The sequence below is a fragment of the Centroberyx affinis genome, unplaced genomic scaffold, assembly GCF_046629955.1.
Source record: "Centroberyx affinis isolate AG114_WGS23_722 - 3 ecotype Tasmania unplaced genomic scaffold, CSIRO-AGI_Caff_v1 ptg003407l_1, whole genome shotgun sequence".
In the NCBI taxonomy this organism is placed as follows: domain Eukaryota; kingdom Metazoa; phylum Chordata; class Actinopteri; order Beryciformes; family Berycidae; genus Centroberyx; species Centroberyx affinis.
This window is the reverse complement of record NW_027281386.1, coordinates 47410-63948: the sequence shown is the minus strand read 5'-3', so window position 1 is coordinate 63948 and position 16539 is coordinate 47410. Positions and strand designations below refer to the sequence as shown.

The following is a 16539-nucleotide window of genomic DNA, read 5'->3' as shown; positions in this document are numbered from 1 at the left end:
TTAGATAAATTCTTTCTGAGGTTTAGATTGATGAAGTTTTGAGTTATTGGCTGTGATATGCAGCTGGTTCAATGACTGTCAGTGACCACTGATCATGATCATTTGCTTGGACTGTTGCAGTAGATAATTACCCGTTCAGATAGAGTTCTGTGTAGTTTAAAAATAGCCCACTTGACCACTTCCTCTGATAAGTCAAAACGCAGACTAAGACAACTGGAACACGGTGAACTGGACATAAATCTTCATTGCTCTTCGTAAACCTTGCTGAGTGAGGCTTAATCCTTCTACCAAATGTGGATGGCCAGTCATGGGTTTCTGCAAATATCAACCCAGTAGAGATAACCAGTGCACATTTGAGATAGCACAGCTGAAACTAGATCCTTAAATCCAGCCAAATGGAAATGCATTCTGGGAGTCATTAGCCGCGATCTGCCAGCTGTGAATGTCTCATCACCTACCCAGGATTGGACTGCTGTCCGTCTCTATATGTCAACAAAGTTCAGTTTCCCTTGTCACTGTGTTCCTGGCAGCCAAGCACACACGCACACGCACATACACACACATACACGCACACACACGCACACACACACACACATCCTCTGTCCCCATGCCAGGGTCAAGCTGGCACATATTCTGATATTGGGCTGGATTGTACACCCCGCCTGGCGCCAACCCTCTCACATATCATGTCCCCCTGGGAGCGACTAAGGAGCTGTCATTTAGCTCTCACAGACTATTTAATCAGACATTTTGAAGAGATATGGAGTTATCTCAGACACCACTGGTCCAATTCTGACAAAACTTGGGGAAATTATGCATCTCACCACTGCACACCAGCAGTCAAAACAAGGTGACATATTTTGGACTTTATCATTTGTGGGGAGAAGGTATTACTGTTGCCTTATTCTAACAGCTTCTTTATCTGAGTAGTATCTGTTCTGCTTCAGGTTCAGCTACATTTGTCTGTATTGTTTTTTCTTAACCTGTGGGCCAGCATGTGATATCACAAATCCCTGTAAATGGGCCACAGTTTCTGTCTTTAGTCTCTCTATTCACTGTGATAGCTGGCTGATTAAAAAAAAGCCTGTAATGAATTACATACTAATCCACTAATAAGTCTCCAGCAGAATTCAAATGTGAGTGTTAACCTCAAACTACTTCCCTGAACTGCCAACTCCATTTGTCCCCCTCAATGAAGTTTTGGGGGGGGGGGGGGGGGTTATCATTCAGACTTAATCCTTTCGTTCATTCCTTCGTCCGTTATCTCAGACTCTGCTGAGCGGATTTTGATTACTGATTGGCTCAGAGGGGGACAGCATCATATGTGTGGGACGACATGTTTGCTGTTGCCTTGTGCAACCTTTCATACCCAGTAGTGCAACCCCCCTTCTCCCACCTGTTCCCCCTGCCCCCACCCCCATGCTCCCATTTCAAGTAGATTGTAGTGCATGCAGGGAGCGGCTGGGGTTTCTCTCCAGTTAAAGTAGACTGCTATTTGTGTCTTGTCCTGAGTATCCAGTCAAAGCAGCAAGAGAATTTCCACCATGGGGGATCAATAAAAAGTGTAGATAATAGATAATAAAAAGTACATCAAAGAAAGTCTCTAGCTATTGATCTCCAGAATGACAATGAATACAATCAAACAATAGACTAAACCGTGTTTGTCGAGGATACGATGAATAAAAGATTCGAGTTGTGTTTGCTGATGGATAGAGAAAAAAAATTAAGTCACTGATACCAAAGAGTGTGTCATTATCAGGCGTGGTCATCACAGTGAACATGCATCATTACCCCCTGTCATCTTTAGGGTGCATTTATGTTTTAATGATGGGTGTTTGTTTTCTAAAGACAGTTAGAAAGACAATTAGAAACTGTGGGAAGTTTCTTTATCGCTGTGATGGCATCGGCATCTTTTTAATACAGGATGTGATCCTATTTAACTTGGCTTTGATGATTAGCCTTTTCACCTCTAGGCATTTCTTGCTGCTGATAGAAACCGTCTGGTAATATTCCCTCATGTATTCCCCTTTAACATGACCTTAGGTCCTTGAAAGTCCTGACTGGCATGAAGAGGAAATATCCCTTGGTGGGATGGGAGAGATGAAAGCTACAAGTCATCAACTCCAGCGTGATTACCCTGTTTTTATGATGGCAGCATGATAAGACAATCAGCCGGCCATTTCAGAGCACCAACTTTAGACCCTTTTAGGCGACATTAGCTGATGAGGTGATGAGGCCTGATGAGGTGATTTTCTTAGGGGCTAGGCGTTTCTCAGTGCATTGTTAAAAAAATTGCTCAACAACAGCCATCATGATTGATGAAATGCCCTTCAATTATAAACACTGGAAACACTTGTAACTTCTTAAGTTACTATTTCTGTAATGCTCAGGTTAATTCTGTAACTTTTGGATTAAGAATTCAAAAGGACCTGCTGGTGAACTCAAAGTCAAAAACACTGATGCTTTAATGCTTTAATGCATTATGCCACTTCAGTATGCACCTTTTTTTTTTTTTTTACAAACTCTTAGGTGCCCTTATCTATAGGGCTTATTTTGTTCGACACCTCTTAAATAAAATAGCTGACATTGTTTGCCACCATACTCACTCACCATACCACTTCCTAACAGCTGTGATATCCTGCGGTGTCGTCTGTCATGGCTGCCATTTTGAAAGCTGCTGGTGTAAACTGATGTGAATCAGCCTGAACTCTCTGGTCGTAGTCAGGCTGATTGAAATCACCTTCTCAGGACCTCTGGGAGAAGTGTCAACTTGTCAAAGATAAAAATACACACCACAGCTTCTACTGGGCATGTGCAAAGCCACAAACAGCCAATCAGATCTTGGTGAATTTTAGCTTTAGGTTTCTGTGAGTGTGAGTGGTTGTGTGTGTGTGTGTGTGTGTGTGTGTGTGTGCGTGTGTGTGTGTGCTTTGTAGGGGGTGTAAAATTAGGCTGAAAGGAATGGTGCTGAATGAATTTTATGTTTTAAGGCCTTTTCAATTTAAGTCACTAGACTTTCAGAAATTCCCTTGGCCTTGTTGATTTTATTGGAAATTAAGTAAAGTCATTTTATACTTCTAGGACAAAGTAGCAGTCGTAGACTCCCGATGAACAACTCAAGTAATTGCCTTTTCTCCATTTTCTCTGCAGCCTGCCAAGCCTGGAGTCTGAGGGCGATGAAAGGTGAGTCTTCCGAATAAAGAGGGAAAGACAAACAAATAAACCAAGATCCTAACTCGTTTGTTTTTAGTTGGACCTTAGAGGAAAATTTCAGAATTTCAAACTCAGACTGGCTCTCTGGAACTAACTTTGAGTCAGTCTGAGTCAAAGACATTGGTAATTTTTATAGCATGGGTTAGTGGAACATTTTAAAAGCTGCAAATATACTGTAGTAGCCTATTTTAATCAGGGAAAGGATATCTGATATTGCTATTGTATGTAGCACACAAACACAAACAGCACACAAACAATAGTGAACACAATAGATCTCTATTATAAGTAGAGCTTTGTTGACAATTCATACTTGTCATTGGTTTGGCGTACGTAAATAATGGGGACGTTTCTGCACACTGTATGTCACTGTCTGTGCAGCCCAGCTGGCCTTCTGTCATTCACATGACTGCTGTCTGTCAGAGGGTCCTCAAGTACACACACACACACACACACACACGCACACACACACGCACACACACACGCACACACACAGGTGTCTATGTCACCCTGCTTTGGGCAACAGGGTATCACACACTGACATTTGACTGGCTGATGGCTGATGCCCCCATCTCTGTCTGACCGGATGGTTAAAACATTAACCCCCTGCTGTGTGTATATTAACAGTGTCATTTTGTGAGGTTGTGTGTGCATGTGTGTGTGTGTGTGTTTGTGTTTGTGTCTGTGTGCCCACAGAAACCTGGACATCTATTCACAACATACAGAAACCATCAGAATAATGATATAAACTGTGAATACCTTTGTTTGGCCTCACCTATGTTTATATAGTCCAGTCAGTGCACAGTTTAGTGTATAATATACACTAATTACATTAAATAAATTAAATGTATACCTAATGTTAAATTCCTGTAACATGTCATGGGACACAGTGGATAGAAACAGTTTTGATGTGCAACATGTGAACAGAATACTGTTGCATGTTCTACAAAACTCACTGCTTTTCAATTTTATGCCAAGGTAAGAATTAATTTCATTAAAATGTTTTCCACCCTAGCAATTATGCAACATCGTTTCAAAGAATAATTTTGCATCTTCATGCCCGAGACATTTTAGATCTCATGTCTTATTCATATAAGTGGTTCTGCTAAAATATTAATTGTGTCGTGGCCACATAACATTTAAATTGAAAGCTTACTCACATAATACTTCTAAACTGTATAGCTATCATTCCTTTTACACCAACAAATTAATTTCAACCACATTATTTTTTAGCTATTCAGTATCTGCATGTGTTATCATTTAGAAAACCCACTGCCCTGTGACAGTGCTCAAATAGAGTATTTTTCCTGGTGACTTGAGCTTTGCTTCCATTGCCTGATCTAGGTTCTAGTTATGTCTCAATGTCGGAGCCTGGTTTTAATTCAGGAGTGTGAGGAATGTTGTCATCTCATCTCTCGGCCTTGGGCTTGTTGTCAGTGAGAGGAGCTTTGGTCAGGATCAGTGGATCGACACCACTGCCTTATCCGCACTAGGCAGTGAGGCAGGCTAACACATAATGTGTGTCACTTCGGTAACATTCTCCAATCCCTCAGTCTCTCTCAACGAGCCTCTGTCACCTCTAGGGCCGTCCCACACTAAAATGATTCTACCTTTCAACTCATCAGATCGTCCCATAGCGATGGAAAACAGCAGTATGCCCTGAAAAAGGAGCTTTCTCCGAAATGCAGGCCAATAAAGATGACCGAAGTTATCAAATTGCCCTCCTGAACCTATTTTCCCATTGCTATTAGCTTTAGTTCCCTGGACTGATCAGATAAATCACTTAATAATAGATGGCTTTGGCAGTTCTTTTATGATTTTTTTTACTGTATGGCAAACCAGTATGGCCAGTATCTCACTATAAAACATATCAAACGCTCCATTTGATAGACAAGTCTGCAGACTGCTTCTCCCACATTATTTTCCCCTTGCCAAGAGGTCATTTAGATCCATCATTTAGATCAAAGAAGGCCAACACATTTTCAATATTATTCTGATGCCAGAGATAAATGCTTATGAAACTTATTAACACTTATTAAAAATAAAATTAAAACCAACAAGTCAGTTGAAAAAGTCTTAGTGGAGTAAAACCCCCTGCGACTAAGATGGGACAGTCGTAATCACCTCTGTTGCCTTAGTGTTGTGTATTGTGCTGTGAATATAGTGTGTGTGTATGTTTGCATGTACGTGCACGCACGTGTACGTGTGTGTGTGTGTGTGTGTGTGTGTGTGTGTGTGCGCATGCATGCAGGGACGTGTGTGTGCATTCGTGGGTGTGTGCCAAAACATCCTGGGGGCGTCATGGTGGCTTAGTGGTCCAAAGGACGTACCAAACTCAACGTCCTGGGTTTGGATCTGGCCCAGGACCTTTGTGGCATGTCATTCCCCTCTCTCTCTTCAATCTCTCCTGTCTCTCTCTACTTTGAGCTGTATAATAATAAAATGCAAAACAAATGCCAAAAAATACCTTCCTGCTTTCTGACCACAAACAGCCTGGCTCTCTTTAAAAGGGTAACTTACCCTTGCCGTGAGGGACAGGGATGCCATGAACCTTGTGTTGACTAATCTCGGCTGTTGGAATCAGATCTTCTGATAACTGAATGTGTCAAGAGTCCAGATGGCTGGATGATGCTGATTTCTGCATCAGCAAATTACAGGAACAAATGGGGAGAGGGAGTTATTTTTAGGAAAGATAACATCACAGCTAATGATAGACGTGTTCATGTAGGGCAGTGGTCGCCTGTTTCTGTTTGGGTTGCTGAGTAAAGGCATTATCACCACGGTGAGGGTGTGGGTGTGTGAATTATTATAGGAATAAGGTGGATTTGGTGATTATCACGATAATAACCTGTTAATACCATGGATACAGTATTGTATATCTAATGTCTTGGTGTGTGTGTCTTTGTGTGTGTGTGTGTGTGTGTGTGTGTGTGTGTGTGTGTGTGTCTGTGTGTGTGTGTGTGTGTGTTTGACATGGTCTCTACAGTCCCACAGACAGGGATGCAGCCGGTGACGGAGATATCAGGTAAGCTCACACAACACCAGATGGTCTTTGTGGCGACGTTTCACCGTTATCAGCAGGGCAGAACAGAGTAGCAGTTCTCATGGTTATTTAGAAATTCACTGAAGCAGCAGGATAATAGAGAACAAGATATTCCCCTCGACTTGGCTATTGTTCCCCTGAACCCTGAATAGCATATCAACTTCATAAATACAACACGCTCATTTGCAATCTCTGAACCGGCTCCTCTGTGGGCTGGAAGTATTCTTGTGCGTCACTGGCAGCATCTGAGGATGAGGAGTGCAGGGCCATCAGTCACTGAGGTGCAGTATGCCAGGCAAGCTGAGGGGAAGTTAGTTAATGTAAGAATAGGTCGGTTCTAGCAAACGATTTCCTTGTTATCATGTATGAAACGAATGGCCCTTTCACACATGAAACCCGTAAAATTGCCTGCATGTGTGAAAGGAGCTACAGACAGATAAAGACATAAACTACAGTATGTATATCTTTGTCTATGTCTATGTCTTTTAACACGCAAAGCAGATTGCCATGTGTGTTTGACACTGTGTTTGACACTTCTGGTAGGAAGAGAGGCTCTGTGGCCTACGCTTCCCAGAAGCCCTGGCTGCTGAACGCCACCCTGGTGGAGAACATCACCTTTGAGATGCCAATGATCAAACCCAGGTGAGCCCACCAGCCAGTGCAGCAAGAATTTAAAAAGTTGGACTTTAATGATAGTTACATCTGTTTAGAATGAAGCCCTGGTGCATTACTGTAGGGTAACTTACATATCACAGCGAATAGTTTCAGCCAAGCAGTGTGATTGGTCCGTGATGCAATGATGCAGCTGCTTATAGCCATGCTTTATTAGTTGCATACCAACTCTTGTAATAACCAAGGAGCTATACTACCCTTCATTCATTATTGCTCTGATTATAACTACGCTGTTGCTGCAGACGGTACAAGGCAAGGCATAGTATTTGCATAAAAACAGTGCAAAAACACTGTAATAACAAAAACGGGTATTGCATCAGTTACACTGGGGCTGCAACTGACGATTATTTTCATTGTTGATTAATCTGTCGATTATTTTCTCGATTAATCGATTAGTTGTTTGGTCTATAAAATGTCAGAACATGTTGAAAAATGTGGATCAGTGTTTCCCAAAGCCCAAGATGACGTCCTCAAATGTCTTGTTTTGTCCACAACCCAAAGATATTCAGTTTACTTTCAAAGAGGAGTAAAGAAACCAGAAAATATTCACATTTAAGAAGCTGGAATCAGGGAATATTGACTTATTTTTCTTAAAAAAATTACTCAAACCGATTAATCGATTATCAAAATAGTTGGCGATTAATTTAATAGTTGACAACTAATCGATTAATCGATAAATCATTGCAGCTCTAAGTTACACCCATAATTGCAGTACAGTTTGCTGTCTTAGGTATTACTACTATAATATGGCAGCCAGAGTTGTTAATGATAATAGAGCAGTCAGTATTATGTCAAGCCAAGTTGTTAAGCCAAGACAAAGACATCAACCTCACTGCTCTCCAAGTTGTTTGCAGTAAATTGAAATGTCGTCAACAGGCTTGGTTAAATAAAGGTTGGAATGTATAGAACACTTTGAGTGTTCCAGGAAAAGAAGCCAGTTGGTAGCTTCCCAGCTAAAAGGTTGTGACACTGAGACACCCAAAAGTTGTCCGACCTGTGGTTCTGTTTTCCCCTTTTGACGCTGTGCGGTGCCTCTACTATTTCATCCACCCCTGGCACAACACCATATGCTGCTTTTCGCCTGCCTGGGCACAATCAAACACACACTCGTTTGCTCTTTCTGACTCACACACACACAAACACACTCAAACAAACTCATCCTCACAACAAATGGTCTTGCTGAAAGGTCGGTTGTCCACATTTATGGTAGTAGCCAGGCTCTCTCTCTGGGCCTAATGGACTGTCTATAGAAAAGACATTTAATGGAGCGCTGTGCTTTGTTGCTGTGGAGATGTTGTATAAAATAGTGATGTTTGCTCACCCTCCTCTCTGTCTCCTCGGTCTCATCCCGCTCGCCGTCTGGCAGTACTGGCAAAATCCAGATGGGCCGACACTTTTGAGCTGTAGCATCAGCTGTTTAAAAAAAAAAACGCTGCTTGGTCAAGAGCACCGTAACCTGCTGTGTTGGCTGCTGTGCCACTTATTAGCTTTTGTGTGCAGGTGTGTGACAGTGAGTGACTGAGACAGATTGGAAAGAGAGAAGTTGTTTCAAGTAGACATTTTACAATTAGTTGTTGTTTCACCATCTTTAGTGTTGATAATGAATATTTTGTCATTGCCCCTGATGCATAATTTTTGGCTCGTTTTGTGAAGTAGGGCTTAGCTGTAAGTGTGTCCATTGTTTAGAGGTCGACTTCTAGTTTCCTGCTGACTTAGCCTTTTTTTGTGCTGACTGTAGCCTTTAACTTATTGTGTCCTACCTTGCTTATATTAACCATGGATATATAGTTAAATATCACATCCTTATCTTATGCAAAGCATTTGGTTCATCTTGTAGGTCTTTAGGATATCTAAATAGTACGTTAGTTTGTAAAATCTTTCATTGAAACAAAGGTATTTTTGGCCTGTACAAAGCACATAACAGTCGTTGATTATAAACAGACAAAGCAATGCTAGATTTCATTTTAGAAAGTTAAATGTAATGAGTGACAAATGCAGTGTTGTTTTCCATACTGGCTTCAAGCCGACGATCTGTCCTGAGTCCTGAGTCAAATGGATGAATGGATGAATGGATGAATGGATGGGTGGGCTAGCGAAGGCAAAACAATGGCAGCCGCAGGGCCGAAATTTGTTTCCAGTCCTGTCCTGTCCTGTGCTTCACGCTCTCTCTGTGCCATCATGCTGCACCTCTCTCTGCCTCTCATCTATTTATTCTGTCTCTGTCTGTTGATGAACCAAGTCTGGTCAGCTGCCCAGGGCAATATCTTTCAAGTTCAACCACAGAGGCTGCTGCATTTCTTCATAGCAGCAGATATTATCCATGTTTCTGTTCTGTGCAGCATCAGTATGGCGAGATTTTTATGGGTCCGGGCATGTATTCATATAAGCAATAAATACCCAAGACATTGTGCATATTTTCACAGTATATGGGCTCTCAGATAATGCTTTGTGTGATTCAAATGAATGTATTATCCAGACAGTGAACCAACACCAAGGACCTCTACTACAGGACCATAGTTTCCTTCTGTAAGTATCAGCAGCTGCTCCCTGCCCTCACCTATATTCTGTCACTGTGCGTGTGTCATCCAGGTACAAAGCTGTCGTTGAGGCCTGCTCCCTTCAGCCGGACATTGACATCCTTCCCCAGGGGGACCAAACAGAGATTGGGGAGAGGGTCAGTATCACCATACATTGTAAATCACACCAGTCTTAGTCTAGGTACTTTGTGTTTTTCTTTGAATTCCTCTGCAGTCCTTTCTTCTCCACATACAGCTACAACTGAGACTGTGCATTGCCGTGTTGCAGTATCACTTGTCATCATTAATATACAGTCGGGATTTGATGTTTATGATTGTGAGGAACCAAATTGACCTTGTTTAGCCAGAGCACTGTCATGTTAGATTAATTCATGCATCAGTAATGCAGGAAATAAGATGTGATCTCCTTTGATACTTCGGGGGGTGAGTGCCGCAGGCTTTTATGGCCTTTAAATGATACTATTAATTCCTCGTACTGCTTTCCTCACATACTTTCCTCTCCTCCTGTCCACCTGTCCAGGGCATTATCCTCTCAGGTGGACAGAAACAGCGCATCAGTGTGGCTCGAGCCTTGTACCAGCAGACCAACGTGGTCTTTCTGGTGAGTCTGCACACACACATCTCAGGTCTAGAGAAGGAGCTTAGCGATGGGCGACAACTTTATTAACTTTACCAGCAGACACTTGATCGCTATTCACAGTGGAGCAGTGATTCTTAAAGTATCTGAGGACAGAAGTGATTCATGGCCCTCTTTCTGATGCATTCCTACATGACAAAAATAGCAATATGGGCCCGGTTGCAAGCTGCAACATACCCTTGTTTGAAAACTGTTTGAAAATGTCCCTGAAGAATCCCTGAATGTCCCTGAAGAATCTCTGATGTATTACACTGCCTCTCCATAACACTTAAAGTTTTCTTTTGCTGTCTTTTTCTCTCTGCTTGCCATTTTTCTTTATCTCTATCCCTGTATCTTTTTTCAGGATGACCCGTTCTCTGCCTTGGACATCCACCTGAGTGACCATCTGATGCAGGATGGTATCCTCAAGCTCCTGAGAGAGGAGAAGAGGACGGTCGTGTTGGTCACACACAAGCTGCAGTACCTACCGCACGCAGACTGGGTAAGAGCAGGGTGTGTGTGTTTGTATGTGTGTGTGAAAGAGAGAAAGCGATTTCCATTTATTATGTCAGCCAGCTGCATGCACGAGCTGCATGAGTTAAACACCATTTAACTCTTCAACAGAGACAGTTATAGATGAGGCCTTTCATTTCTACAGCTGTTATAATATGACCATTATTCACACCTAGACACTTAATTGTCTTCTTTGGGATACAGACAGTTTGTCTCAGAAGGATGCCAGAGAATATAAAGAGATAGCAATAACAGATATCTTTCCACCTTCTACTATTATTAAATACTGCATTTTTCCTGTCTTTATGTGTGTGTGTGTGTGTGTGTTATCAGATCATTGCAATGAAAGATGGGACCATCCAGACTGAAGGGACTCTGAAGGACATCCAGAACTCCGAGCCCGACCTCTTTGAACAGTGGAAAACCCTGATGCACAGACAGGATCAGGAGTTTGAGAAGGTGACTAATGACTGGAAATTAAGGTCTAATGAAACCTTAATGACTTGATAACAGTCTTTAATGATCTTTGCTCTGGCAATTCGGGAGGTTTTGGATTCAGTGCCACTGCAAACCATTTAGTGCTGCTTGAAATGAAAATTTTAGTGCCTCTGTGTTATTTAAGGTCACAACAGATTGTAGTCGTTAGTATTCTGGAGGTTTTGTTGTGGGCCTTAATCCAATGAAATTGTGATTGTAGCACAAGCGATATTTAACATTAGATCCTGTTTATTGGTAAATATAAACATCAGACAATATTTTCTTCATCTCTCCTCCAGGAGACGGTGGCAGAGAGTATGACAGACCTGGAGAGGAAAAACCTGCGGAGGGCCATGTACTCCAGAGAGGCTGTCAGGACCGAGGAGGACGAGGAAGGTGAGAGGTCACAGATCACAACCTCTACTGTGATGACAAGCAACAGCAGCCCGATGGATGCAGTCAATGTTTCACTAATTTCAGCATGGTGGAGCGGTGTGTGTGTGTGCGTGTGTGTATGTACTGGAGGAATGGGATTTTCCGTCTTCCTGTTGTGGCTATTTGCTAAGCAGCATCATCTGTTACATGAAGGCTTTAGCCCGTCAGCTTAGTCATGTTTGCACCTACTGCAATGTTTGCAATGACTGGAAAAGGAATAGAGAAAACAACTTCCTCTATTTCATTTTTGTCCCTATCCTTTTTTATTCTGCCATTTCTGTGTAATGCAAACATTACATGGGTGTAAATACTGCAGGCCTTGCTGTTCATTCTGGGTCAGGTGTTTTCTCTCTTGGCTTCTCTCAGCGACTAGATATAACCCTCTCTCTACCAGCCACTCACAGCCTCTGTGCTGTGGATAAACACTGTATTTGATCCTATCTCTCTGTGTCTCTCTGCTGTTGACTGTATGACTGCAGTGGAAGGTGCTAAGGTGCCGCGGCTGTACTCTTTATCTGTGTTCTGTGTTGTCTCTCGTGTGCTGATGGCACCCCGGGGTGGACTTGTGGGATGGCTGCAGCACCAGGTGTTGCCTTCATGTTCGATCTCGCAGGTGTGGCCAGAAAGCATGGTTTTAAAACTGACTGGTTTACCACTGAGTCTGTGGCATCGTGACGCTGCAAGCACATCGCAGCCCTGCAGGCTTTTCCCGCCATGTTGGAATCATGCGCCAGCCCTCACCATCCATTTAGTCTCCTCTTGTCTTTGTCTCTCTTTCTCCATTTTCCCTCCATTTGTCACTCCTGGTCTTGCTCTTTAAAAAACTTGCTTTGCCAGCATGAATCTGATGGTAGCAATAGTCTGTTTAGACCTGCCACTCATTCTTTCCATTTCTTCCTTTCCTTTCCTCTCCTCTCCTCTCCTCTCCTCTGTTGTGATCTCCCACCTTCCCTCTCCCTCTGGCTTGTCTTAGCCTCCCAGACAACCACATGCAGCCACGCGCTCTAGCGATTGCTGCATGATGTGATGTGATATATTTATATGGGGGGGAGGAGGTGGGAAGTCAAAAACACTTGCTCCTCACCCCTGGTCAGTATGTCATGGCTGCTCCGTTCCCCCCGAAAAACACCCCTTTCATGGGAATGAGCATCTGCCTGGTGTTGTAGAATATGTATGAATATGGAATGATGAATTAATCAGTGCTGTAGCATTCTCTCTCTGTCTGTCTCTCTCTCTCTGTCTCTCTTCCTCTCTCTCTCTCTCCCTCTTCTCTCCTGTGGCCTACTTATTTTTCCTCCTTGTCTCTCCTGTCGTATGGAACTATTCCTGTATTAGACATAAGAGGAAAAATCAGCAAGAATCTGTCAGAGAAGACTAGAGAAAGAGAGAGATAATGAAAGATCTAGGTAAGAGGGTAGGAGGAGGAATGTTGATGGATTGAAAAAGAAATGTCACAGAGCGTATAAGCACCATTAGCAGAGAAGTGAGACATTATGCAGGTCAAAGGAGGCCAGAGCATGGTTAGATTAGACACAACAGAAATCAGAGTCCAGGTTAAAACATGGTAAGAAGAACAAACATAATGCAGCACAGGGACGTTCATGAAGCATCTTCCTTTCCAAAGGTAATATGTAGTCATTGCTTCCCAAAATAACTTAACTCTATTTCATTGACACAACTTAATCACATCTCACATTTGCCCAGAAGTAAACCAAGACTCTGCAACATTTTAACTCGTCTCTCTCTCCCTTCCAGAGGAGTCGGTGGAGAGTGACGAAGACGACAACCTGTCCCAGGTGATGCGGCAGCGTGCCACCATCCCCTGGCGCTCCTGCGGCACCTACCTGTCCTCCGCCGGGTTCCTCCTCCTCACCTTGCTCCTCCTGTCGCAGCTCTTCAAACACTCCCTCATGGTCGCTATTGACTACTGGCTGGCCCATTGGACGTCGCACGTCATCGCAGCCAAGATGGACGCCACGGCGCGGAATTGTACCATTGTTCAGGTGAGAGAATATCGCAGTAAAAGGCGAATGATTTGTGTCATTTTGAACAGGTGATTCATTGTTATCTGGCCAAAAGGCTTTTTGTTGTTGTATTGACCAGCAATCTTGAGTCATAAAATCTGCAGCTTGACAGTCAGTGCCACTAAGAGGGTATGAAATCACCCACAGGTGCTAGATTAATGTGTGAGCAGCAGCATGAAAAGATGTATTAATATAAAATCAGCCAGGGAAAAGTAGACAACTCACATTTCTCCAAAGACAAACAAGTCAAATGGCCATTTCATAACAATTTCCCCTCTAAACTCTTCCTCTGCATCTCAGCTTACCTAAAACACGTCCCAGTGACTGTCAGCTCCAGATGGATCGTTCACTAATACGCCCTCGAGCAGCTGCATCTCAGCCTCATCTGCATATTACAGAGCTACAGACATGCAGAGATGGAGAATCTGTGTCGGAATGGAAAAGCCATTTATCCAGGGTCATTTGACTAAAAGCCTCTATGAGGGATGAAGTGTGTGGGTGTCAAGGAAGATTAAGAGAAAGTGCTGTTGGGAAATGTAAAGACGGAGAGGTTAAATTTATTCAGATGTATGGTTCTGTTGTGTGTAAAAGACTGCAAACAAATAAACCTCTGAACAAATAAAAGAGCTCTCTGAGGCATTTAAGTCTGACAATGAAAAACATATTTGATTCTCAAAATAAGTCCTACGCCTAGCGGACAGTGTTGCTCCTTTTTTTGTGAAGTGGAGAGCAATTGATATAACCTGAAGTAACCCCTCATCCTATTTCAGATATAACAGATATACATAAATATGTGAGAGAGAGCGAGAGAGAGAGAGAGCAATAAATTGTCACTTATATTATTATACTACAAGGCTCTCTTTTCTTTATGTTCTTTATTCTTTATTCAGATCCCCATTAGCTGAGAGAGGGGATCCGCTCGTCCAAAGTAAATGTCACTTCTTTACTGACTCTCTAGATACAGTATATGACGAGTTTACTGACTGCATTTCACTCTTAACTTCCTTTACCCTCTGTCTAATCTTAAGCTCCTCTTTACCAGCGCCCTCTTCCCCATCATGGCCTCTGTGTGGCATGCACACACTGCCCACCCACATGCAACACACACACTTTCCCACACAAATACACACACATTCAGAGAGAACACAGAAACACACACATGCTCAAAACAATATAAATACCAGGGAAGGTTAAGCTGTGCCGTTCACACATTAGGGCCACGCCAGCTGTTGGCAGGTTATCATATTTCAGCCCCAGGAAAGCAGCTCTATTATTAATAGTCTTCATCAGTCATGTGTGTGTGTGTGTGTGTGTGTGTGTGTGTGTGTGTGCGTGTGCCCTGTGCACTGAAATGCCAGGTCGCATTTCACACAGCCATACGGAGGCTAAAGAGAGAGTCGGCTAGAGTTGGGGACAGCAGCTGAAAGTCACACTGCGTCCTTTTGCCAAGAGTGAATATATACAAACGCTCTAGTTGTCTCTTGTCATCTGTCCCTCTTTCTCTCTCCCTCTCTCACACATGCACAAATACACACTGAATGTAAGTGTAGATAAATTGCTTGTGTGACGAGGCCATCTTGTTTGACTGGGCTTCAGTGTCTCTTTGCCAAGCTTATCTAATCAGCTGTATTGTAGACAAGCCCATATGGGGCCACTCAAAAGCCCTGCTGCGCTATCAGACACAACCTGTAGCACATTACTGCCAATTCACACGCTGCCAAGCTCCTGTCCGACACAACAACAACCCAAATGCTGAAAAAATACTACACTTGACTGTATAATATAAAATAAATATAATATAAGCACTTTGCCAGGTAACTTGCAATGTAATAAACTAAAGTCAAGACCAGATGAAAAGGTCAGAAAATGACCTTTCTGGCATCTTGAATGTTCGACCTTTCAGACAGTAGAAATGATAAGGATAATAATAATAATAATAAGGATATAATAATAAGGATTACACAATTGGAAAGAGTCTTTTCAACATTTTGAATGCCACTGTGGGCAAAGGAGGAGAAATGGAGGAAGAAAGAAGGCCATTCGGTACAAAGAGGAAATAGAGGGAGATAGAAAAGAATCATAAAATCATGAAGAGGGGGGCGCCCTGGTGGCTCACCGAGTAGTACCATTTGGCTCAGGCCTTCCCGCAGCGACCTGGGTTCGAATCCGACCCGTGGTCCTTTGCTGCATGTCCTCCCCTCGCTCTCTCTCCCATACCTTCCTGTCTCTTTCTCACTATATCTCTCAAATAAAGCATAAAATGCCAAAAATTAATCTTAAAAAAAAAAAAGAAATCATGAAGAGGAGATTGGAAAGTTTGAAAAGGCAGAATCTATCAAAGGAGAGAGCGAAGGAGAGGGTAAATTGAGGAGAGAGATAAAGAGAGAAGGTCAGGCAAAGAGAGGACATCGTTGCAGAGCCTGTTTTTGTCCAAATGTTGCCAGATCCACGTTGGAAGCTCCTCTTGCTTTTCATGCATTAGTCAGCTAATTGTTAACCTGCCTCAGAGTTTAATTACGCTTATAATTCCAGTACAAGCACATCTACAGACAGGAACATCTCTCTCTCTTGTACACACACACAGTTCCAGCCATGTCATGAGTAACCCTTCTGTCTTTTATCTGAATGTTTCTCTGCAGGACTGTGGCTTCAGCCACTCGTGGTACCTGTCGGTGTTCAGTGTGCTCTGCTGCCTGGGCATCATCCTCTGTCTGGCCACCTCTGTGGCTGTGGAGTGGACCGGCCTGAGAGTGGCCAAGCAGCTGCACCACAGCCTGCTCAACAAGATCATACTGGCTCCCATGAGGTACAGCACTCACTGTACGGACTGTAACTCTGATGTGTGAAAGAGAGAGAGAGAGGGGGCTCTGTGCTTGTGGATACTATGTGTGTGTGTGTGTGTTTGTGTGTGTGTTAAAATAGATCATTTAAAAGAGGAAACATGCTAAAAGCACTTTGATTTGCCCCATTACCCAGCGTGCCATCTGCCTACCTTACATGAAACCCAGGAGA

At 43.0% G+C, this 16539-nt stretch overlaps 1 protein-coding gene across 1 annotated transcript in view; it reads left to right on the top strand.

Moving 5' to 3' along the window:
- LOC139660867 (ATP-binding cassette sub-family C member 8-like) overlaps positions 1-16539 on the top strand; it is a gene marked incomplete at its 5' end in the record, with an annotated part of 54864 nt that overhangs the window by 29100 nt on the left and 9225 nt on the right. Inside the window, 11 exons of the mRNA XM_071539125.1 lie at positions 3151-3183; positions 6197-6235; positions 6797-6895; positions 9515-9599; positions 9983-10063; positions 10443-10580; positions 10925-11050; positions 11368-11465; positions 12049-12116; positions 13259-13506; positions 16167-16333. Of these exons, the coding sequence (XP_071395226.1) occupies positions 3151-3183; positions 6197-6235; positions 6797-6895; positions 9515-9599; positions 9983-10063; positions 10443-10580; positions 10925-11050; positions 11368-11465; positions 12049-12116; positions 13259-13506; positions 16167-16333 (1182 nt within the window). The remainder of the gene's footprint in view (positions 1-3150; positions 3184-6196; positions 6236-6796; positions 6896-9514; positions 9600-9982; positions 10064-10442; positions 10581-10924; positions 11051-11367; positions 11466-12048; positions 12117-13258; positions 13507-16166; positions 16334-16539) is intronic.